At 40.6% G+C, this 26,129-nt stretch overlaps 1 protein-coding gene across 1 annotated transcript in view; it reads left to right on the plus strand.

Moving 5' to 3' along the window:
* The window catches only part of RAB22A (RAB22A, member RAS oncogene family), a 48,275-nt gene that overhangs the window by 17,584 nt on the left and 4,562 nt on the right, over positions 1-26,129 (plus strand). Inside the window, exons 3-6 of the mRNA XM_012656509.1 lie at positions 15,019-15,100; positions 24,144-24,215; positions 24,301-24,407; positions 24,997-25,106. Of these exons, the coding sequence (XP_012511963.1) occupies positions 15,019-15,100; positions 24,144-24,215; positions 24,301-24,407; positions 24,997-25,106 (371 nt within the window). The remainder of the gene's footprint in view (positions 1-15,018; positions 15,101-24,143; positions 24,216-24,300; positions 24,408-24,996; positions 25,107-26,129) is intronic.

Consider the following 26,129-nt stretch of genomic DNA (forward strand, 5'->3'; position numbering starts at 1 on the left):
TCCCCAACTCAAGTGGTAGGTAATAAGCTTCACTTTCACTTTTAAAAGGAAGAATATTGAAAAAAGTGAATTGAATTATTGAATTTCAAAAGTTTAACTTTTCTTGCAGCATAATCTATACATAATTAATTGTAAGTAAACATCAGACAAACCCAAATTGAGAAACATTTGACAAAACAACTGGCTTGTAATCCTCAAAAGTCTCAAAGTCTAAAAAGAGAGACTGAGAAGCTGATCCAGATTGAAGAAGAGTAAAGAGTTCTAACAACTGTTAATAAATGCAACGTGGTTTTGAACTGATGTTTTGCCAAAAGGATATTATTGGGAGAATTAGCAAAACCCATTTGGGTTCTGAGGCATAGATGGTAGTAATGTGTCAAAATTTCACAATTTTGATGATCATATTCTGCTTATGTAGTAAAATAATCTCACTTGTAAAAAATATACACCTTCAAAGATAGGCAACTTTAGTATCAAATGGTTCAGTATAAGTTCTATACTTGCAACTTTTCTAAACCAGTTGAGGAAAAATAAATTCTTTGTGTTGTAAGTTGGAGATTGTTTCAAAATTTTAAAAAATGATGGCTGTTTCACTATAAAGTATTTTCTTCCCATGTCATTAAAAGGCAACTGATGTAAAAAAAAAAAAAAAAAAAAAGTTATAACGTTGTGATGTTGATGCCCTCTCCATGGGATGCAAACTCTGCCAGCCCAAACTCCACCCCCTTACTACCCCTGCAGGGGCACTCTTTACTCTGGTCAGGCCCTGATACCCCATTCTGGCCATGGCAGCTCTCCCCTGCCTCATCCCCCAGGAATACCTACCTGCTTGACCTACCTAATAGCAACTTTTGGACTAAATAATTTTTCACACCAGGAAAAAATGAGGAAGAACAAAAATAGTTTATTTTACACACACTATTTCTATAGCTCTTCATTCCTTCCTATAGAATTGAGTTTTCATCTGATGTCATTTACCTTAAGTGTAAAGAATTGTTTTTTAGCATTTCATTTATCAAGGCTACTGGTGACACATATCCTCAGTATTTGTCTATCTGGTAATGTCTGCATTGCATCCTCACTTCTGAAGAGTATTTTTGTTAGATGTAGATTTCTGGGGTTTTTTTTCAGTACTTTAAATATGTTATTCCATTCTTTCCTGGCCTGCATTGTTTCTGTTGAGTGGCCTGTCATCATCCTTAACGTTGATCCCCATTATGTATTTTTTTATTCTCTGGATGCTCTTAAGGTCTGTTCTTTATCTTTTGTTTGTTAGCAATTTACTGTAATATGCTAAGTGTTCTGGGTTCACTGAATTTCTTGGATCTGAAAGTTTTTTTATTTTTACAAAATTTTGGTCATTTGCCACCATTATTTCTTTAAGTATTTTTTCTGCACCATTATCTTGCTCCACTTATGGGATTCCAATTATTTATGTTAAAAGAGATATTATACCACAGGCCACTGAGGCTCTGGGTTGGTTCGTTTTACCCCCACCCCCATCTTTTTCTCACCATTCTTTGGATCACGTAATTTCTGTTGATCTGTCTTAAGTTCAACGGATCCTTCTACTGTGTCCCCAGTACAGTTGACTTTCCTTATCCATGGGTTCCATATTCATGAATTCAGCCAAGCACAGATCAAAAATTTTTGAGGGGGGAACAAAAGGATGGTTTTGTCTATACTGAACACATGAAGACTATTTTTTCTTGTCATTATTCCCTGAACAATACAGTGTAACAAATGTTTACATACCATTTACATTGTATTAGGTATTATAAGTAATCTAGAGACTATTTAAAGTATACAGGAGGATGTACAGCGGTTATATGCAAATACTACACCATTTTTTTTTTATAAGGGACTTGAGCATCTGCAGATTTGGGTATCTTTGCAGAGTCCTGGAACCAATCTGCTGTGCATGCCGAAGGATGACTGTATTCTCTTCAGCATATCTAGCTTTTTTTTTTTTTTTTCCATTTCAGATACTGTCCTTAATTCTAGAATTTCCATTTAGTTCTTTTTTATATTTGGTATGCATAGGTTCCCCATCTGCTCACTCAATATTACTTTATTTAAGTTTGCTTATATTTGTAATAGCTATTTTTACCATCCTACCTGCTAATTCCAATATCTGGATCATATCAGGACCTATTACTGTCTACTGTTTTTTTTTTCTCTTGACCTTGCATCACATTTTGTTTGCGTCTCTCGTAATTTTTTATTGTATGCCAGACACTGCAGAAAATATGTTGTAGAGGTTTTAGATTCTCTTCTGCTAAAGAGTACAGTCTCATTTTAGCAGAAAGTTAAATTATGGGCTAATCATCTTGAACTTGTGGGAGCATTGTTTTATACTTTGTTCATGGGTTCCACAGTAGACACAGTAGAAGGATCAGTTGAACTTAAGACAGATCAATAGAAATTATGTAATCCAAAGAACAGTGAGAAAAAGATAGGCGTGGGGGGAAAACAAACCAACCCAGAGCCTCAGTGGCCTGTGGTATAATATCTAGTTTAACATATATAATTGGAATCCCGTAATTGTTCAGATGTCCAAGCAGTTGTATTCAAGTGTTGCCTAATGACAAATCCTTAAATCTGGGACACTGTCTTTATTCTAAGATATATCCTATCTAAATTGTCATTCAAGGTGTTCAGTGAGCCTCTGTAACTTGGCAGCATTTAAACTCCCAGCTCTTCTCCCCTGCACTTAGGAACAGCTAAATTCTCTGCTCAGCTTTTTTCAGCTATCCAGCTGTTGCAATCCCTTAGCCTTCTTGGAGTCTCCCCAGTTGCATGTGCAATTTAGAAGTCAGCTGTGGATTTGAGAGTTTAGATTTGCACCTCCCTCCTCTGTAGGGGATCTTCTAAGACATTCCCTCTCTATTTCCAGCCACACTGTCAGCACTGAACCTCATCCTCTGACACCTCCAGCCAGTGCTGGTGGTTTGTCCTTACTATGATTTTTTTTCTTACTTTCTTTCTTTCCACTACATTTCAGCCACATAGTCCTTCTTTCCAAATACCTGATATTTTCTCCCACCTCAAGGCCTTTGCATTTATTGCATTTCTGTCTTTGAAATGTTCTCTTCCTTCTAGACACTTGAATGGTTGAATCATCTTACTTTTTAGGGTTCATCCAAGAGGTTTTCCCTGCCATCCTATCTCAAATTACCACCACAGTCACTATCACCAAAGTGTTTTATTTTCATAGTAGATATTAAAATCTATAATCATCTGTTTATTTGTTCACTTATTTGTTGTCTCTTCCCATCACTCCAGTATAAGCTCTGTAAGAAGAGAAAGGAACCTTATCTGAAATTATCGCAGCTGTATTCTCAGCTCATGATAGGTACTCAATAAAAAATTGTTCTCAGCCAGGCATGGTGGCTCACGCCTATAATCCTATTACTCTGGGAGGCCAAGGCAGGAGGATCACTTGAGCTCAGGAGTTCAAAACTAGCCTGAGCAAGAGGGAAACCCCATCTCTATCAAAAATAGAAAAATTAGCTGGGTATGGTGGCGCATGCGGGTAGTCCCAGCTACTTGGGAGGGTGAGGCAGGAGGATGGCTTGAGCCCAGGAGTTTGAGGTTGCAGTGAGTTATGATGACACCACTGCACTCTAGCAAGAGTGCCTGGGGGAAAAAAATTGTTTTTTTAAGATTTTCATAGTTGTATACATTTATTGTCTGTATTTACCGGTCTCTTCTTTACTGCCAACCCTCTTGTGAACTTTTGCCCCCATTATTATACTGAAACACCATTGTTGTAGAGTTTAACATCAACTTGTGAATGACCAAATATAATCCACAGATTGTTTTTTATTGTACTTGTTCTTTCTAGAAGTATCTGACATCATCTTTATATCCTCTTTTTTTTTTTTTTTTTTCATTTCTTTTTAATCCTCTTCTTCCCTGGGATTCAGTTCTGATTCTCCTTTCTTCTCCTTGGAGCAGTCCTCCTCCTTTTGTTTCTCTGCTTCAGTCTCCACCCCTAAAATGTTGACAGTGAGGATTTCTGTGTCTTCCTAGGTGATTTCATTCACTGTCACAGCTTTGAGGGCCATCTTTCTCCAGTGACTCCTTTCAACACAGAGACACCTAGGACTCCACATATCTACCACTGAACTCCTTTCCACCCTCTCATCCCCAAGGACCCTGTCCTGCCTTGTCAATAAGGAGCAGTGAACAAGTCCATGATCGAGTGTAAATTGGCACAACCACTATGATGATCAACTTGGTAAAGTCCATCAAAATATAAGTAGTGATAATAATGATGTATTTATTATATTCTTTAAATGTAATAACTCAGTCCTTGAAACAACCCTCTGTGCTTCCAATTCAGATATAAAAAATCTCAAGAGAATGTCATTCTCATCCAAACAAAACAAGTAAGGTAAGTGTTTAAAAGCCCATTAGCTGAACACACAAGAAAACATAAGCGAACTAAACTTCAGAAAGTGATAGGCCATTTAGAAGAGATCTGTGGTTGCTCTTCTCCTCTACTGAAACAGGGACCAAGAGAATCTACCACAGGTGGGAACGTGTGGGCAGTCAACTGCAGAGACTTGAGGTGGGGCAGGTGAGCTCAGAGCAGCCTCTCCATAGGAATTCCTGCCTTCACTGGAGACAGGGTGATATTTAATAGCAACCGAGGCATAGCAATTCAGGGGTAGAAATAGAAATCAAAGAGAATGCTTCAAAATCCTGATGCAGTTCACTGATCCTCTCCTCTGCTGTGTTCAGTGTGCTATTAGGCTCATCTCGTAAAATGTCCATTTAAAGTCAGGTAGACAGAAGATATCCAAACTGAAACACAGAGGAGGGAAAAGATTAAAAAAAAAGACATCCAAGATCTATAGGATACTATCAGTCTCTCATACACACATCTGGCTTCCCAGAAAGAAAGGAGGAGAAAGGAAGAAATCAAGAATTCAAGAGATAAAAGGCAAGAACTTTCAAAAAAAACTGATAGAAGTGATCAGTGTATAAATCTGAGAATATCTGCAGACTCCAGGCAGGATAAGTTAATACAAAACAAATCACAGCCTAGGCATGCTACAGTCAAACTGCTGAAAACCAAAAATATAGAGCAAATCTTAAAAGCAATCCAAAGAGGTGTTAAAAAAAACATGTCATATGCAGGAGAACAATGATAAGAATTATCATTGACTTATCGGAAACAGTGGAGGCCAGAAGACAATGATAGGGTATCTCTAACATAGTTTAAAAAAAAAAAAAAAAAAAACCTTACCAACCAAGAATTCTACATCTAGCAAAAACTTTCTTGAAAAATGAAAGTGAAATGAAGACATTCTCAGAGAGACGAAAGCTGAAAAAATTTGTCTACAGCAAGTCCATATCACAAGAAATAGAAATTCTAAAAAGACTATTGGCTTTTAAAACAAAAATCATTATGTTTATAACGTAAGTTAAAGGTGACAGCGCAGTAAGTGAGAGGAGAATATATAGAATTAGGCTGGCGGAGTCTTATGTTGTTCATCAAATAGTATTTTATCGTTTGGAAATAGACTGAAATTTAAAGATGCGTACTGTAATCTCTAGAGAAGCCATTGAAAAAATAGACACAAAGAGGTATAGCTAAAAAGCCAATATAAGAAATAAAATAGAATACCCGCCCAAAAATGCAGTGTATCCAAAGAAGGCAGAAACGGGAGCAGAGAAACAAATACCAAAATGGGACAATTAAAACTTGCCATATAAATAATTACATCAAATGTCAATTTTCTTATTTCTAGCATTTATAGTTTTAGACTTCATAGTTTGCCTAGGATGAGGACAAGAATTAACCGGAAATGGGTATGAGGAAACTCTACGATAATTGGAAATGTTGTTTATCTTATTTTGGACAGTGATATGCAAGAATATGTTATATTCTTATGGACTTCATGATATGTTATAAAAAAGATTATGATGTCTGTAAGAGTTTTACTTATTTTTACCATCTTTGTACCTCTTTTCCTTTTTTGACCTTATTGTGTTGGCTAGATCCTCCAATACAATGTTGAATAGAAGTGTAAGAGTACACATGCATGCCTTATTCTTAGTAACGACCAAAATGTTGGCAAGAATGTGGAACAACTAGAACTCTATAAATTTCTGACAGTAGTATAAAATGGTGTAACTACTTTGGAGAACTCTTTTCTATTTTCATATTAAGTTAAACATACCTCTACCCTATGACTCAGAGCTCCATCCTTAGGTATTTACTCAAGAGAAATGAAAATACATGTTTACAAACAGACTTGTACAAAAAATGTTTATAGCAGCCTTATTCCTAATAGCCAAAAACTTGAGACAACTCAGGCCCCTCAACATAAGAATGGGCAAAATGTGATATAGTCCTGCAATGTAATTCCATCCAGCAATTTAAAAAAAAGTGAGCTACCAAGCAGTATAGATGAATTTCAAAAACATTGTTAAATGAAAGAAGCTAGACACAATAGAGTACATAATTTTGATTCCATTTATATGACATCCAAGAACAGTTAAAACTAATTTATGAAGTAGAAGTCAAAAATGATTTGCCTATGGTAGGGGTTACAAAAATGCTGTTCATCTTATTTTGGGCAGTAGTTACATGAAAACATGAGATGTCAAAACTCGTTGAACTGAAAACCTATAGTCTGCATTTTATTGTACATTAATTATACCTCAATAAAATATGTGTAATTTTGTAAAGCTTTGTGTTGTAGGTACTGAAGTTATTCCTAGTTTTCAGATGAGAGAACTGAAGTATGGAGAGGTTAATTGACTTGCCTACTGGTGCGTAGTTAGTGTGCAAAACTGATAAACAGAGCGCGGTGGTCTGCACTGTTCGCCAGTGCAGTGCTGTCTCATGCCCTTTGGTCCAGCAGTTCCACTTCTAGGACTTTATCCTACAGGAAAACTCATATAAGTTCCAAACAACAGATTAATAATTGTACAAGGTTAATACTTGTAGCATTGTTGATTAGTAGGGGTCTGATTATATCCATTACAATGCAAGTACTCAATATAGTACAGTAAAGGAAAAAGCCAGCTTAAGAAAACTGTGTACTTGCATCGGATGATCTCCTAGGTGTAGAATAAAGTGAAAAAACCAAAGGTATGTGGTGTATGTTACCATCTGTGTTTTTAAAAAAGAGGATACAGGGGAAACTGTATATACATGTGCTTTATAGATCTAAAGTGTTGCAGAAAGGAGACCTGAGAAACTGCTAAGATCAAGTTTCCAGGGAGAGGAATTGGATGGCTGTAAAAAGTAAAAGGGAGACATTTTAGTCTATCCCCGTTTTGTACATTTTTGATATTAAAATATATGAATGTATTAGCAATTCAAAAAAGTAAGGAATGCAATTACAATTTGGAAATGATTGAAATAGTTCATCACACACATAATTGCCTGAACTGACAGAAGCCTGCTACAGATTTGCCGAGAACTCTCCCTTTCCCTCACTGCAGTCAGTACCTCGTGGCTTTTGTGCATCAGTCTTAAACTGTCCCTCTTGTCCCTTCCTGCCTAACAAAACTACCTATCTTTCTGCAGGATCATTTCCAGGGACACTTAACTTGCTTCCTTCCTTGCTATTCTTTTTTATTCTGTTCCCTCTGTCTTGCCTGTGTTTTCATAGTGCTGAATATTCCCCAGTTTTTGTCTGCATGTCTGTCTACTTCTGCTCTGGAAGATCCTTAAGAGTAGAGATCCAGCTCACTCATCCGTGAGTTATTAAGGGCCTGACATCTGGGAAGGGGACCCCAAAGGTGTGTTGCCTGCTTGCAGGGTTTACTTTCTAGAATAGATCTGATGGTATCATCCTTTCCTTCCCTCCTCAGTGGCTCCCCTTCGTTTCTAGCCATCTTTGCCAAAACATCATATAGGAGATGATTTTAGGTGGTACGCAGATGAACAAATACTTCTTTTTCTTTCTTTCTTTTTTTTTTTGGAGACAGAGTCTCTGTTGCCCAGGCTAGAGAACCGTGGCATCAGCCTAGCTCACAGCAACCTCAGACTCCTGGGCTCAAGTGATCCTCCCCCCTCAGCCTCCAGAGTAGCTGAGACTACAGGCATGCACCACCACACCCAGCTTAATTTTTTCCATTTTTTAGTAGAGATGGGATCTCGTTCTTACTCAGACTGGTCTCAAGCAAGCCTGACCTCAAGCAAGCCTCCCATCTCAACCTCCCAGAGTGCTAGATTACAGGCATGAGCCACCACGCCTGGCTGAACAAATACTTCTTAATTTGTATTGTTAGGTTCTTGTCGTCTTTTGGGAAAAATAAAACTAGTTCATGAAACCTGTGAGTTTTTAATTTTACCAATATCATTGCTTAGACAAGGCTCAGTTTAAAAAGAATGATTTTTTTGAAATATTCAGTAGTAATACAAATGAAGCACTGGCCTCTGGAGAGATGCTGGCTTCCAGGAAACAGGGCCTCACACCAAGGGGGCGCTCGTCACCAGCCTTCACCAGGTGTCCCCTGCCTGCCTCAAGCCTTTTCTGTGGTCACCTAACTGCACTCGCCACCCCACCTACCCAGTGTGACCCTGCATAATGACCAGACTGTTTCTGGCACGTTTGCAGTTCTGTCCTCTGCTTTGGTTTCTGCTAGTGCTCTTCATGAAACGTGACCCCTCCCCCTTGGGTCCTCACCCCATCTGCTAGGCAAACTCCCTCCTTAACTTCCTGGTTCAGCTCACACTTTACTACTACTCTGATTTGTTTTTCTTGCTGCTGTAACAAATCGCAGCAAACTGAGTGGCTTAAAAGAACATACATTTATTCTTTTACAATTCTAGAGGCAGAAGTGCAAAATCACTTTCACTGGCTTAAAGTCAAGATGTTGACAGAGGTAGTTTCTTGCAGAAGCTCTGAGGGGAGAATTTATTTCCATACCTTTTTCAGCTTTTTGGCTGCCTTAGCTTGTGGCCTATTCCTCCAAGGCTCATCTCTGCATTCTCCACTTCCATTATCACATCGCCTTCTCCTCTGGCTCTCTGACTCTTGCTGCTCCCACATGAGTAATCCAGGAGCCTCTCCCCATCTCAAGCTCCTTAGCCCAACCACCTTGGACAAGTCGCCTTTGCCATGTAAGGTAACCTACTCACAGGTTTGGGGTGAAGAGGCACTACTCAGCCTCCACACCTGCCATTGCCACTCTCCTGGGTACTTCAACTTGGCTTGGCCTCTGTGATCCCACACTGTCCATTCTTCGGTTATCGCATAGATTATTTGCCTGTAATTATATGCTTACCTGAGCAGTACCCCCAATGTGAGCCTCTCAAGGGCAGTGATGGCATCTTGCCCACCTAGCGTTCCTACCACATGGTAGAAGCTCGAGTGTTTGAAGGAGTGACGAGACTGCCCTGTGCAGGGTGGCACTGCGGTTCAGAGCACAGGCATGGGGCTCGATTGTCTGGCCTTGGATCCAAGCTGTACCACTCTAGCTCTGTCTCCTCGTGTTCTCATCTGTAAAATGGTGATGAAGAATCGAAGCCCACCTAGAGGCTCACAGTAAGGATTAAATGGGGGTCACACATGTGAAATTATGAGAAGAGTACCTAACACTAATGAAGTGTCCCCTGCCTGCCTAATACTAGTCAAGGCAGCTAGTTTTGTCATTGTAATTGTTGATTTTTATTGTTTACGATGTGAAAGTGTATACATTTTTGTAAGTTTTTCTTGACAAACTTAGGAAAGGGGAGGCCCTTGGTTATTTAGTTATCTTTATGTTTAAAGAAACATTTTCTTTATCTTAAATATTTTCCAAAAAGTTTTTAGACTGTAGGACAAATAATGTAGAAAGTAATAAAGGATTTGCTTGGGATTACCATGAACCTGTGGAACAGGTCTACTGTGCAGCCCTCTGGTTTAAGTAGTTAGTGAATGCTTAGAAGGAAGCACCATGCACAGTGATATGTTAACCCTCAGATCTCATTAGCCGAAGAGGTGGTAGAGTTTAAAGATGTGTGTGACTGGGACACACGTAAGTCACTGAATTTATGAATTCTTATGAGACGTCTGGCTTCTTGCTGCTACTCTAACAAAAGACACATGTACCCTTATGTTCAGCTAACCCTCAGTGAGCAAGTGTCAAGTTCCTGGCACCATTCTAAACCTTCCTGCAGGCCCGTTGGTATCTCTGTTACAGGAACTAGCAGATGTTTCATACCTTTGGTCTTTTTATGTCTTGATCTTGGTATTCAGCTGTATTTCTATCAGTGTATATAAACTAGAGATCCAAGTGTTGTTTGCATGAGATTTAGAGTGTTTAGCAGTTATGGTCCTTTGTTAATTTTAAAATGAACTGAATTGTTCATCCTGAAAAGGCACTATATACCATTATGGAGATGACAGCATTCCATGTGCCGTGCAGTGAAAAGAATGTGCGGTAACGAGAGGTACTTGAATGCAATGTCAGAGCACATCTATATTCCAAGAGAGCCAAACAAGTCTATTGCAGTTAAAGAAAAGAAATTTTTAAAACACCTAGTAGCAAGTATTTTCATTGGAAACACGTACTCTGACCAAAGATTGTGACTATTTGGTGTGCATGAAAGTCGTATTTTTAGAATGTCATGAAAAATGGAGAAGTATATGAAAGGCATTCTAGCTTTAGGAAATAATGCTAGTAGGGATTTTAGATTAAAGAGGTAATAAGATCTGCCTAGGCAGAGTGAAGAGAGACAGTTTAGTAGTGAAAAATAAGGTTATCAGACAAGTAAATGGCAGGCTGGAAAATAAAAATGTATCATTCGAATGGCAGGGAGGCATTGCCTGTTTTTCAAAAAGCAAGATATTGAAGTTATCATACCCTCCGCATCATTTAACTTCAGCGTTAAAGGAGTGATCCTGGAGTTGGAGTGACAATGGGAGGGAAAAATAGTAGTCCCACTCAGAGATTAGGGTCCAGTTTATGAATTTATCTCAGTGGTTGAGGTTCAAGTGTAGATTAAATATAAAATAAAGAACCAGACAGCTCTCCTACAAAATTGGATGCAAGTAACAAAGGACAATGAATAGTTGCAGGCTGGTTTCTGTTCTATGGAAGGGAGACATAATGTTCTATGATTGAGAATTTGGAATTTGGGACGATTGTGGAGGTGGAGTGGGAATAAGCCCTGTTGTCACCATCTTAAGTGTGAGATGGTAATGAAGTATCTAGATTGCATAGTTAAACTAAAATCAATCAGATTTAGAAAAGTGCTGTCCTCAACAGACGAAGACCTGAAGCCACAGGAAGAAATTCATGGTTGAGTCCTGCAAGAGGCCTTCTGCCCAGGGCCAGACAACAGGCAGCACCCCTCCTGAGCCTAACCCCGAGTCCAGCTACAGAAAAGGGCCAAATCCAGATGCTGAGGGAAAGGAAATGGTTCTTACCCAAGATTTCAATCTCAAAAATCAACAGAGATGCCCATTGCTATAAAGAAACATTGTGGGGCTCGGGAGAGGAGAGGTGAGAGAGGTTGGTCATCTCACCATAGCCACCTGAGCTGGGACTTGGAGGTGGGAAAGAGCTCCTGATTCAAACATGAGTAAGTGGCAGAGAGACACTACGTAAAGTGCCATGACTTCTTTCTTAGCAGAATTCCAGAGGCCTGAGTGGTGGAGGGACACAGTGGCTCTTTGCTGCAACTCCTGGGTTTTGCTTATTGCCTCTTGGCTAGGGTAGGAGTTGGAGCTGATGGCTGAGCAGAAGGCAGGAAAGACATTCCCTGGCCATAGTCAGCCCTGTGCTACTTAAACTACTTGCCTGGAGCCCAAGAGGCCACACCTCTTGCTGCAGATAAAGAGCAAAAGTCTGCTTTCATCTCACCTCTTTCTCCGCACTGTAGTGGTGCTACTCACCTTCTGCTTCAGGAAGTGCTTGGCCAAGACTCCCTAGAACTGCTGGAGTAATAGGCAGCTAAGTAGCTTGTGCATACCATGATAAATGTTTTGTTAGAGTTCTAGGATAGCAAGGAGGAGGAAGATGAAGAAGATATCCCTATTACAGAGGAAGAGCTAGGGCATGGTCCCTACCCTCATGGAACTTACAGTTCTCATGAGTGAATTAGACATTGAACAGGGGAATTTAAAATTAAAAAAAAAAAACATATAGCTAATCAGACATTGTGGTAGGTGCTCTGATGTGTTAGGAAACGGAGTTGGGCAGGAGACTGCCCGGTTTGGGTGGATGGCACAGGCGTCTGGATCATTGACACTTGAGCTGAGACCTGAATGGTAAGAAGCATCTGGCTGCGGGAGAGCCAGTGGGAAAGCATTCAAGGAAAAGGAGTGGTCAATGGGAAGGTAGACACAGGATTTGAGCCCGGGAGGAAGAGACCAGCTTTAATGACTGCAGTGGCTCATGCAGGATGTGTTGGGGTCATGAACCAGGGCAGCAGTGATACATGAGCCAAAGAAGAGACATCTCTGACTCAGCCAGAGTCAAAAAAGTGGAAATAACAGCTAGCGTGAATAGAAATTTGTCTGCTTTCAAGCTAGGAGTATTGACTGGGGAGCTTATTGGGAGTCTTAGGGCTTATAAACCTCTGTTTTCTCTGAGAAGGCTGAAACAAGCTGTGGTCCTGAAGAAGAGGGTAGCAGGAAGTGGTAGAGAGATGGAAAGGAGGCATGAGAATAGGGCCTAATTGCTGTGTGAGATGGGAGAAGGCCCAAGAGGCAGACCCAGCTGACATAGGGTAGAATCTCCATGGTGGTCCACATGGCTATGTGGCTTTCCTCCAGCAAGGCCACTGCCCTACCATTGGGTGAAGGTAGCAGGTATAGAGGCTGTTGGGGCTTGTCTGAGTGGTTTAGAGAAGACAGGTAAGATGCTAAAGAATCGGCATTGTTGACAAGTGATGCTGGCGTTAAAAGGACAAGAAGCCAACAGACATGGACGTAGACCCAGGAAAACCTCATGGTAGGCAGGAAGGAGGCATGGTGAGAGTGATGATGGGGGAGAGCTGGAAGGATGGTCCAGGGCCAGAGACAGGGAGTTGGGTTTAATCTTTTAAGGCACTTTCATTACATCACAGTTGCCAGCTATCTTTCTCCTGACTCAGTAATAAGTCAGTAATAAGTAATGTTTTCATTAAAGGCAAATGGTTGACAGGTAGGTTGAACTTTAGTGAATTCTGATCCTATAATGAAACATTTCCTTTTAATTATTGCATACACCTTTCTCAGCTTTTTGTCTGCTTGAAGCATATTTCTTCTCTTGTCCTTTGAGCAGCCAAAATGGATGTGTTGGATGTGTTGGCTCTGCTAATAGGCTTCTGTTGGATGCCTGTTGTCACTCTTAAATGTAACACCACAGCCATAATTGATGGAGGGTTGAGTTGCAAGCTTTTAGGACTAATTGCAAAGTCTAAACTGAAACATTTCCTGGAGCTGCCTTTAAATAATAATAATAATACCTTGTATAGATATAGTACTTTACAATTTACAAAGCACTTTCACGTACATCATCTCATTTAATCTTCACAATAAACAATGCTTTTTGAATGCTTAGATCTTTCCTAAGTGAGAAATCATGTTGCACATCCTGATTTAATCATGGTGAGTCACCAAAAGTTCTTGATACAATAACCATTTATCGAGTACCTTCTATGCACAAAGCACTTTACTAAGGATACCAAGGGGTAAGTTTTCAGTACATAAATATCCAGTAAATATGATCCTGCCTCCTAATTCACTTTTGCCTTCTTCATTGCAGTCACTATTTTGGAGGCTACTTGCTATGCCATAAATTTATATAAATACTGCCAGGAATTCATTGTATCAGAGTTGAAATTTTTAAAACTCAGGATTCTGGTACTTGTCTAAGTTCAGTGATTTGTCAGAAAGTCATTGTATTTTAACTTGCACTTTCTTAAAGATTATCCATGACTTGAATCTCAAGAAAAATATTTTGAGCTCTCAGCATATATGAAAATGCCACCCATTGAGTTCATTATGCTGATTGGGGTGATTAGGGTACAACTTGGCCCTTGGCCCCAGAAGACTTATTATTCAGTAGAAAAGAAGACATGGTCATCTTCTGCTTTCTGCAAGCCAGACTGGGATGCACTGAGGAGACTGGGAGACTAAAGACTTCCTGGGAGGCTGCCCTGTAGGCGAGGTGGGAAATGGAAGGTAGTATTGGAGCCAGGCCCAGGACAGAACTCCTGAACCTGTGTCCTAGAGCCCCCAAAGTGTCCAGGCATGTGCTCTGGGCCACTGTGGCTCCTCAGAATATGCAGCTGAGGTCCAGCTTGAGATCCTCCAAAACATATGGAACCCCCAAAGTAATAGGAACCCTGCCATCGAAGCCCCCGGTCAGAGTGGCTCTTAGAGTAAGTGGTGTGACCTGCAAACCATGATTCATTCCCCATCAAGGGTTGGATGAGGCCCTGAGGGCTAATGTTGAACCTCACTGAGAAGCTCATTTTGTCAAGGAAACACAGGTGGTCATCGGGGGTGCTGATAATGAATCAGGTCACTTTGTTGTAGCTGTTACTTCTCCAACTGTCTTCGTGCTTGTTTGGCATCTTAATTTTATTAACTCTGGTATTAACACTTGTTCTCACTCAGCTATTTATGTGGGCGTATGGTTTGGGAATTGGAGAACAAACCCAAGTGGCCTAATTTTTTTTTTTTAACTAGTGCACACATTTCTTGGACACCCTGCTTTTTCAGAAAGTTTTCCCACAATAACATCGTTTTAAATAACAGCTTCTGTGTTTTACAAGGGAGACTCATGTCTGGATTGCCAAATTGTCTCTTGGTTCTTTTGATATGGAACTTAGACAATCAAAAGCCCAAGAACTCTTCCTTCTTTGTGTTGGGCAGATGTGCCTACTGCTTTATTTTGACAGAGAATATGTACCCAGCATCTGAGTGTCCCGTAAATACTCCAGAGAGGAACACGATTAGGATTTAGTGTGGAGCGGGGAGTTTGAGCATTAAGTCTAAGTGATGTTTCCGACTGGGGCTGGAAACGTGCTTTACATAATTGTATTCTGATTATTTAGGTCTCTCTTTATAGGGCATCTTTTATGACCAAGACTGTCCAGTACCAAAATGAGCTACATAAATTCCTAATCTGGGATACAGCTGGACAAGAACGAGTAAGTCACTCTTTAATTTACTCTGTTTTTCTGAGACCCAAGTGAAAGCTCCAACTAAACTGTCAATGTCCCTGTCATCTCACGTTACTCACTTCTCTTCTGTGCGCTGGAGACACATTTATTTCCATTTGCATAGGCCAGCCTTTTTCTTTTCAATTAGAGCCACAAAATCCACTGATGGAGAAAGTAATAATGGGCACTGAGGGCATTTTTATACTTTGGAGTGTCTTAAAGTACGTGCTGACTGACAGGCCTGATAAAATCCCACTCAGAGCATTGTGTGTACTTTGGGGCTCCATCCTCTAGTTAGGGATGTATAAAAGAATTAGTAGAAAGGGAGAATTAAGCATAACTCATGTATAGCCACCTTTTAAAAGCTAAAGAGGGAACTTTACAGTGTATAAAGTTTGAGATTTAAGTGAAAAGGATGAGCTAACACAGTGCAATAGATACTTAATAAATGCCTGATGATAACATTGACCATGATGCTTATCCATTTAAAGAAGAGCCTGAATCAGAAGTGGGGCCTGGCCATAGCAGCACAGTGTTGAAGAGATTTGGGGACGCCTTCCCAAAGTCAGAAAGGGGCGGGAAGGCAGGGGAGGGGACAGACACATGCCTGCTGCTTCATCTTCCTGCTGGGTACTAAGGCCGATTTCCCTACCCAGGTGCCTCTGACAGCCACCCCACATTATTCAGCTGCCGTTTAATTTTGTTTTCAAACAGTACTATCCAAACAGCACAGCTGATGGATGCACAGTGCTATCTTAAGCTCTTAAAAGTATACCAGAAGTAATCAGGAAAAATAGTCTGTCATCATGGTCTTATCTAAGACAACATAGATACTGTGTATGGTCTAAAATCTGACAAGAATCATCACAGACAAATGGAGGGAAACAAAATGAGCCAGTAGCATTGTCCTAGATATAAACGCCATACATTTGTACAGATTTCATGGTTGCTCCTGTTTTTAATGCTGGGTGCTGTGCCCCTGTCCAGTTACTCATCTGAGATACTTCAGCTACTATCTTCCATCCCCCACTTCTCTCCTTTGCTTGTGTTGTGCATCTAGAATGGAGCATTTAGGACAGCTAGACCTTCACCAGCCAGCCCTCTTCTGCCCTCCAGAAGTGTCGCTTACCACAGGGTCCTCCTGAATATATCTGTAGACATAGCCCTGGAGTCTGTCCTATTAGCCACAAACTCATTTGGCTCTTCCTCCTAGTAATATGTACCTTCCACTGAATCCCAAGTTTCAGTTACCCCCTCACATATGTTTGATGAAACAGCAAAGCCCTCATCATAAAGAAACATGCCATAACATAGATTCCATTGTGCTTTGAATCACAGCCTATCCTGGTATACACAGTGATATATAACATCTCTTTGTTCTGGAACTTGAACACAGGATCACCCAAGAGAGTACGCCTCTCCCTTTCTGCTGGCATGATGGTGAGAGTCGGTGAAGTTTTGTGATTAGCCAGTTTGCCTGTCTCTTGTTTTGCCCACTTCTAATAGGTTTCACAGTTAGAGATGCAGTTGCTCTGAGAGGCAAAGCTGCGTCCACCCCACCTGAAGCATCATCACGCAGCCCAGAGATGTTCCTAGGGCCAGGCCACAGGCCAGGGGCACTGACCAGGAGGCCCTGCACTGGGGAGACAGGAGAGGAGCACCACCTGGCAAGCACTCGCTCCAGCCAGTTGTTGCTGGACAAGAGCACATGTCCAGGGTAGCCAGATGGCAGTGCTTACAAAAAGCTAAACATCTGACAGCTAATCACAAATGGTTTGAAATGCTGAGAGGATTGTGCAAAACACATCTGTGAGCCTGTTCTGGGTCAAAGACTGCCCATTTGTCCTGGGCAAGGCATTCAAGGCCCTGAATGTGCCAACTGTGGCCAGACACTCCATTTTTACCTCCTCCCACCGGTCTGTCCTCTAGCACCAAACTGCTTGTAGTTCTCTGGCATGCCGTACAGTTTCACACCCCTGTGCCCTTGCTCCCACCTTTTGCCTGGAAAACTATTCAGCTTTTAAAACCTACCTCTGATGTCACGTATAGGGAGGTTTTCCTAACCATCCCTGCTGCTCTCTGATGAGTGAGCACTTTGCCATACGCCCATGTTGCTCATGCCTGGATCTGGAGGTTACCTTGGATTCCTCGCTCACCTTTATTCCTTCACATTTGCTCCAGCAGGGTGTCTGACAACCGTGTTTTCTAAATACGTCTCAAATACATTCACTTCTCTGTCTCCACTCCCAGCACCCTGCTCGCAGCCACCTTTAACTTCCACCGAGTATTCCCATAGCTTTCTAATTGGACCTCCCGCTTTCCCTCCACCCAGCCCTGACCCATGACACTTCTCCTCACAAGACCCAGAGGAACCTCTTGAAAACATAAAGCAGACCCTATTATCTTCCTGCTTAACACCGTTCCGTGACTTCCTACTGCTCCTCTCACCAGAGTCACATTCTGAACAGAGGCCTACAGAGCCCCCCATGACCTGCTCCACCTTCTCTCCTCATTGCCCTCTTGGGCCCTCCTCTGTGTCCATATCCTCCAGCACTCCTTACCTGGGCCTTCACACACATTCTTCCTTCTCCCTGGAACTTTCTCTTCCCTCCACTCAGAGCATGGCCCGCTGGCTCCCTTACCAGCCCTTTGGCCTCAGGTTAAATGCTACACTCTTGGAGTTTTCCCTAACCCCCCTGTGCCTGAGCAGGGCCTCCATTTCATTTTCATCACTGCCCTTACTCGTTTTCCTCAGAACCCTCGATACAAGTTGTAATTAGGTATCTGCCAACTTACCTTCATTGACAGTCTCCGTCCCCCACCCCCAGACTGCAGACTATAAACTTCCAGAGCTGGGACTATAGTGTCGTGCTCACTGCTGGATTCCCAGTGCTAGCACAGCACCTGCTGTAGATACTGGGTGGGTGAATCTGCAAGTGAAATCCTAGGGGCAGTCCTTTGTTTCCTCAACAGTCTTCGATTGCCCTCATCCATGGGATTGTCACCTGTTTCCTTACTTGTCTACCTTCCATTAGATTGTGAGCTCCTTGAGAGCAGGGACTATCTTTATATCTCTGCTCTCAGCCCCTGGCACATGGTGTTGATGCCAGTGGATTTATGTCAGCTGATTGCCAGCCCTACTTAGGCACAGATAAGGACAGATCCTCTACCTACTTTTACTTGCCCTCATCATGTGCGTAGTGCATGACTCAAATAATAAATTTCTGGTGTTTGCATGTTTATTGCTTAGTTCTCTGTAGTTATGAGATTTGTTATGGAACCAAAAGTCATCATAAAATGAAAATGCTTTTTTGATGAACTGACCATTCAAACATCCTCCCCATTCGACATCTGTGGCCGCACACCATTTTGACAGATGGGTTGTCTTCTGATGGTCCAGTTACAACTGATTGCAAAGTGATTTCATTAAGTCAATGAAAGTGATTTTGGAGAATTTCTCAAATGTCATGTAAAGCCCTTGACAGTAGCGATCTTGTTAAATTAAATGAAGAGGAAAAATGCTGATCAGGATGATGATGTAAGTGCTTCAGAAGATAATGATTTGTGTATCAAAGGGTTAAGAGGGGCCTAGGGAAAATTGATGGAGCCCTCAAATATTTTTGCAAAAGTTTTTATGGTAAGACTGTGAAAGTCAAACACAAAATGAAGGATTTTGTATTGTGCTAGCATATAGTTTTATCAGAAGTGAGCTTTGACTCAATGTTCATCCAAAAAATTAGCTTCTGGCTATAGTAAAAAGGCTAAGTTTTTTCAAATACCAGGTAAGATGAAACTTGTTTTCATGATTTTAAATTTATCTTCTCAAGATAGAGCCTTTGTGAGACCTTTTTATCCCTATTATTTGCTGTCCTAAATGAATTCATTCTAAGTCATCTTTTTCCACCCATTATCCTTCACTAATAAAGACTCCTGCAGTAGTATTGAGACACACAGCATATACATAAATAAGCACCATAAATGCATATCATAAATATACCAGAAATGTAGCAAAAACCTTTCAAATACTTGCCATCTGTATGTGATGATATAAAAGAAAACTTCTTAACCAGAAGATAATAGACACTGCATATAGTCCCTAAAGATTATATTTCTGCATCTTCATTGTACTTTCTCCTCATGACTGTTTCCACAGAGGTCAGGACACCAGGAAGGCACAGACTCGATTGTCAGAGTAGTCATGTAAGAAATTGTTCTCATGTTTAAAATCAGGAGTAATGATAGTGGCTCAGTATCATCTAGAGCTGGGGTCGATGGTAGCAGAAACCAGAGTCCACAGTGTGTCATCCGCACTGTCCAACACACAATCAGAATTACTGCATATACGGAGAAACACAAAAACATGACCCGATGGGTAGAAGAAAACCCCATAGTGACCCTGTTACTAGAATTTGCAAACACAGATTTTATAATATATTTTTAGGCCAAATCCAACCTGCTGCTAGTTTTTGTATATAAAGTTTTAGTGAAACATAGCCATGCTTATTTGTTTACATATTGTCTATGGCTGCCTTCACTCCACAACAGTAGAGTTCAGTAGTTGTGACACAGATCATATGACCCGCAAAGCCAAAGTATTTACTACCTGGCCCTTACCGGAAAAAGTTTGCCACCCCCAATCTAGAGCCAGGTCCTACCAGAGCAGAAATGTACTGACATCTTTTGAGTCTCTTTATGTGCTTCCACCTTCTTTCTTTACACCAAAAGAACGTGGAACGAGCTTTGATGTCAATAATGCCAGAGTAGCTTATGCCAGAGTAACCCTCCCACAGGTAACAATTATGTAGAAACTTTGGACAAAACATTTGAAAATAACTGTTTGAAGGCACTACAAGCAACCAAATGCAGTCAGGGATTGAAAAAAGGAGCTATATTGGGTGAAATCCACATTTTTACAGCTTTTCCCCAGTAGGCACTTTTCAGTCTGTGTGCACAAGACAGCTAGAACTCAAGCAGAAAGTCTGTCTTTTTAGCCTGTTATTGTTTGAGGACAGAGTTTGGGACTACCAGAGCAGCTGGAAAAAGAGGAGGCAAATCCCAGAAAAGGTGGATCCAACAAGGAGGGAAACCCCAAAATCTGTTTATAAATTTCCCTCAGGCTTTGGATTGACTCCCAAATTGTGAATGCACAGGAGAGACATTATAAAACCCAACAGAAACCAACAGCCAGAAAGGGTGACAAGACTGAGCAGAGGTTTCAGCTGCTGCTCATTACAACAGAGCTAGACTTCAGAGTTTGAATCCAATCCTGCCATGTTAGAGGGGATTGCTAAACACCTTGGGCATTGCATTGAAACGTCAAAAGGACCATGCCTTAGGAGTAGAGACCACATCCTGGGACTACGGGCAAAACCAAATAGACCCACCCTAACACTATGTAAAACCAGTCTCGAGATGGTCTGCGAGTAATTTAACACTCTGCAGAGAAGAAAACAAAACCCAGAGTCTGCAGTGTGTCACCCGCACTGTCCAGCATGCGATCTGAATTACTACACATATGAGGCAGGAAAACATGACCCAGTGAGTAGAAACAAACCCCAAAGTGACCCTGTTACCAGAAATTGCAGACATAAAACTTAAAGTATATATTTTAAATATGTTCAGAGAGTTAAAGAAAAGTAGTCCTAATGACTTAACTACAGATGGGAAATCTCACACAGAATGAAAACTAATAAAGAATCAAATGGAAATGCTAAAACTGAAAGTTGCAATATCTAAGATGAAAAATTCACCGGATGGGTGATAGAACAGATTAATCAGAAAAACAGGGGGAAAAAGAGTAGAAAAATATGAATAGAATCTTAATATCACAGGGACAAATTCATACAGTCTAAACACATGCAATTGGAGACCCAGAAGGAGCAAAGAGGGAAGTGGGAACAGAAAACAAGACATTTTAAGAAATAATGGCTGAAAATTTCCCAAATTTGGTGAAACATACTAAATTACAAATCCAAGAAGTCCAGGAAACCTGTAAGTAGAAAAGAAAACCACATCTAGGTACATCAGAATCAAACTGCTGAAACCCAAAGATAAAGAGAAAATCTTGAAAGCGGCCAGAGATAAAAGACACAGGGTAACAACAATGTGAATAACAGTTAACTCCTCACAGAAACAGTGGAGGCCAGAAGCATTAGAACTGTTATCTTTAAAGTGCTAAAAGCAAAAAAACTGTCAACCTGCCAAAATTATTTTTAAAATAGGAAGTCAAAGTAAGGACGTTTTTATAAAAACAAAAACTGAGAATTCATCAGTAGCAGTCCCAGAAAGTTTTTCAGGCTAAAGGGAAATGATACCAGATGATAACGGAGATCAGTAGAAAGAAATAATAACCACTGGAAATAGTAAATATGAAAATCTATTATTTTTTTCCTCAACTTATTAAGATAACTGGCTATTTAATTCAAAAATTACAACACTGGATTGTACAGTTTATAGTGTATATAGATATAAGATATTTGACAGCACAAAGGATGGTTAGATAAATTAAACTCTTGCGAAGTTCTGATATTTTACATGAAGTGTTACATTTTCTAAGTAGATTGTAGAAAAATGTACAATATATATTGTAGATACAAGAGCAACCACTTAAAAAGTAATACAAGGTAGCTAAAAAGCCAGTGGAGGAATTAATATATTAAAATTGAATACTGAAAAAATTCCATCAATGCAAAAGGGCAGGGAGAGGAGGAACAGAGGAATTTTAAAAAAAAACGAAACAAATATAAAACAAATCAGGGCCAGGCATAGTGGCTCATGCCTATATTCCCAGCGCTTTGGGAGGCTGAGGGGGGAGGATTGCTCGAGGACAGGAATTTCACACCAGCCTGGGCAACACAGCAAGACCCCCGTCTCTAAAAAAATTTTTTTTTAATTGGCCAGGAGTGGTGATACATGCCTGTGATCCCAGCTACTTGGGAAGCTGAGGCAGGAAGATTGCTTGAGCCCAGGCATTCACGGCTGCAATAAGCTATGATTTTGCCGCTGCACTCCAGCCTGGGCAACCTTGTCTCTAAAAATTAATTAATTAATGAAAATAAAATAAATAAAACTGATGAAATGGTAGACCTAAGCCCAAATATACCAGGAAGTACATTAAATATATAAAAGAACTAAACATTCCACTTAAAAGGCAGAGGTTGTCAGATTGTATCAAAAAGCAGGACCCAAGTATATGCCTGTTATAAGAGAATGACCTTAAATATAAAAACAAAGAAAACGAAGACAGATTGAAAATAAGAGAATGGAAAAGGATATTCTATGCAAATCATAAGCAAAAGAAATCCATTGTGGTTATATGAGTATCAATAAAATAGACTTGAAGACAAGGGTTATTATTAAGGTTAAAAAAGGACATGATAAAAATCTTAGGGAATTTTCTGTGTTGATCGAAATATTTTATATCTTGGTCGATGGTGTTTACATGGATGTATACATTTGTCAGTTTATCAGATTGTCCTAAGATCTTTGCTTTTCTCCATGTGAATTTTACATTACAAATTTGAAAAAAGAAGAAAAAAGAAACCAACCTGTGAGGGACATTGCCAACATAAGTACATCAGAAAGGAAAGCTAATGCCATAACCTTTGTTCCATCAGTGCTTCTGTCTCATTTTCTCTTATGCTATAGAATTCAACATTTTAAGTCTTTTTTACCTCATAATGTAGTTTCCTTTTCTGTGGTGCTTTCTTGCTTACAACCTTTATTTTTGTTCTCTTTAAAACTTAACGTATCATTTTATTGGAAGTTAGTATTAGTAGGCTTTCAGCCCACAGGCAGGGGTTTCTCTCACAAAGACTAGTAAAGTTTCTGTGTCTGGACATCTGGATCTGGCACTTAGTTTGACATCCCCCCGTGCTTATGTAGCTCCTACTCATTTGCTCACCAGTTCTCAGTTACCGACGGTGTGCCAGGTACTGGGCCCCAAGACAAAATGGCATGCTCAGCATGCATTCTGACTTCCCTCATGGAGCTGCAGTCGTAATTTCACTTCCTTTTGTAAAACTCAAATTAATATAAAAGCTTAAAAGCCAAAAGGTTAAACCCATTGGATAAGAAGTTACAGAATTCATCGTTCTATATGTGGATTATATGCGTGCACCAAATGCTCCCTGTGGCGACGATTCTTGCCTGTGTTTGGAGGTAAGCAGGAGGAGGTGAGCTCAGTGGCATCACATCATATGTAGATCAAGTGTAGGCAAAATTCTTACGTTAAACATTGGCTCATATTGGGTGAGTGAGATGCTCACACTGGAACTGTGCCCAGAAACCAAGGGAAAAGCTTCATATTTTCCATCTCACATTTATCTAGAGAAGTGGCCTGCTCAGTCACCCTTGCTATTCAGCTGGTTATTCCTCTCCTTTTCCTCCTCCCTCCCTACCTGTTGTGTGTGTCCAGGAGGGGAGGTGGTGGGTGGGAAGAAACTCTAAGTACAGAGTTGAATTCATGTAAATGAAGTGAGATCTGTACCCAGCATTTGGGAATTGCCATGCGCCTGGAGATGTCAGAAAAGCAAGTTGCAAACTCATCCAAGTAGTGAATGTAAATGTGTGCTCATTTCTAAAGGACAATCAGCATTTAGATTACAAGGGTTATCTTTACGACACCCAAATGCAGCCACTTCTCTGGAGAACTATTTACAGCATTATTTTTATTTCCATGATAGTTTGTTTGGGAAGCCAAAGTTTAAAGGACTGTTGAACAAATGAATTTGGGAATTATAACATTGAGTTCAATTAAAAAGCCTTTTTAGCTGAAACAATTGTTTATAGCCCCATATTTAATTCCTATAAAGCTGTATTCTAAACTATCTTCTGAGAGACATTTCAGTGTTACATTAAAAGTTTTTGCCTTTGGTAATTACTGGTTCATTTGCTTTAAAGCATCATGTCATCTTCTTTGGCTTAAGAAAAAGATTACCTTTTGTGCAGGGATAATGGCTTAAAAGTCTAGTAAAAACATATTTAACCAGTTTTCCCAATTTTGTTGTTTATTTTTCCCCCTCCTCTGCAGTTTCGTGCCTTAGCACCAATGTACTATCGAGGGTCGGCTGCAGCTATAATCGTTTATGATATCACAAAAGAAGTAAGACTATATATAGTTTTCTTCAGACTATTTTGAAAACTCTCTTAGTTGCTTAGCTCTCCAGTTCTCCTTTTTTGTGTTACAGGAGACATTTTCAACATTAAAGAATTGGGTAAAAGAGCTTCGACAGCATGGCCCACCTAATATTGTAGTTGCTATTGCAGGAAATAAGTGTGACCTTATCGACGTAAGGTAAGTTATCAGAACAAGAAATTACAATGCCAATTATGTGTTCCTTTTCTTAATGAACAATATCCAATATAAGAATCTTGTATTTTATCTCTGACTTGAAAAATTCCTTTTGGTTGTGTGGTTGGAGTCCTGAAGTTTCAAACTACAATTAAGATTTCAGGCATTTGGAGCTAATTATATTACATATATAGACAGGTGTGTAATTTACTTAAACACTGGTCACATCACACTTGACATTATCTGAGATCAATGTGGCCCCCAAATTCCCGTGACATAGAATACTTGAATTCAGAAAGCACATTTAGTGGCAGTTTTCCTGGGCCACTTCCCTGATTCCCAAAGCAAGGGCTTTTTTTTTTTTAATTTAAGGGGGAAAGAAAACTCTGCCGTTCCCTGATGACTCCGTTAGCTACATTGCTATGGTTTAACCACAGAAGTGGTATAAATGGGAGGACCGCACGTCAGGACTCATGTAGCAACCATTCAGGACACGCTTTGTCATCATAAATCTGGCTAATTACTGGGTAGGAGGGGATGACATTAAGATGTTAATATGTAGAATTTCTGATTTGCAATTGTTGCCTTCCAGAGAAGTCATGGAGAGAGATGCTAAGGACTACGCTGACTCCATTCATGCAATTTTTGTAGAGACCAGCGCAAAAAACGCGATAAACATAAATGAACTCTTTATAGAAATTAGTGAGTATCTCTGCTCCTTATCGGTTTCCTCTGTGCAGAGCATCTTAAAACAGAATTATCTTCCTGGTTAGAATTCCCACCTTACTTAGTGTAGTCTAGTCTCTGAAATTGTCCTCAGTGAAAAGAGATTTGAGAATGTAAGAGTAATAAGCAGCTTTCATATCATGTTATAATTGCTGGAGAGCGGCTGCCTGATGAGTATAGCCCTTCTAGAAAGAGTGTTGCCACTGAATAAATAATGCACGGGGCACTGAGGTCGTGGAAGCTGTCATCTCTCCCTTTTTCTCTATTTAAATGTGTTTCAATTAGTCATCCAAGGTCATCGAAAATGAACAAAATAAATAAAAGGAAATGAAATGCAGGTGTAATTTCATTGTAAGAAAACCCTCAAAAATTAATACCAGGCGAGTGAAAGGTAAAATTCGTTTCCCACCCTCCCTTCCCTCCCCGCGGTGCTGATGTGGCGGCACTGGACTGAGCAGGGCTGCCCATACCTTTGGGATCCGCTGCAGATTGCGTCCGTGTTTGTTCATTTCATTCAGATTCATCAAAATATTTATTGGGAGCAGTACCAGGCTCAGGGGAGACAGCCGTGAAGAGATAGATGTAGCCCTTTCTCTCCTGGAGTGCACATTCCACGGAGGGAGGCAGGCAGTGAACACCAAATAAATAGGATCATTTCAGATAAAAATAAGTCATGAAGAAAATAATTTATAGGATGAGGTGAAAGAATGTCTGCAGGTGATCGGGGAAGGCCTCTCTGAGGAGGTGCTCTCAGAGCCGAGGGAGCAGGCCCCGCGGAGATGTGCGGATTCGCATCAGAATTCCAGAGGGGGAGAGGCACAATGGACTCACGCGTGAAGGTCCGCTGTGGGGTTGAGATCCACGGTGACTGAAGCTGGAAGGGCTTTTGGCCGTTGTGCACAGGAGGGGCATGAAGCCCAGTGCCCACCAAGGCCAGGCAGGGGCATCTCATGAGCAGAGCAGGCTGGGGGACTCCTGGGGACCCTGACAGGTGGCAGG

Source organism: Propithecus coquereli, unplaced genomic scaffold (genome assembly GCF_000956105.1).
Source record: "Propithecus coquereli isolate 6110/MARCELLA unplaced genomic scaffold, Pcoq_1.0 Scaffold503, whole genome shotgun sequence".
Taxonomy (NCBI): Eukaryota; Metazoa; Chordata; class Mammalia; order Primates; family Indriidae; genus Propithecus; species Propithecus coquereli.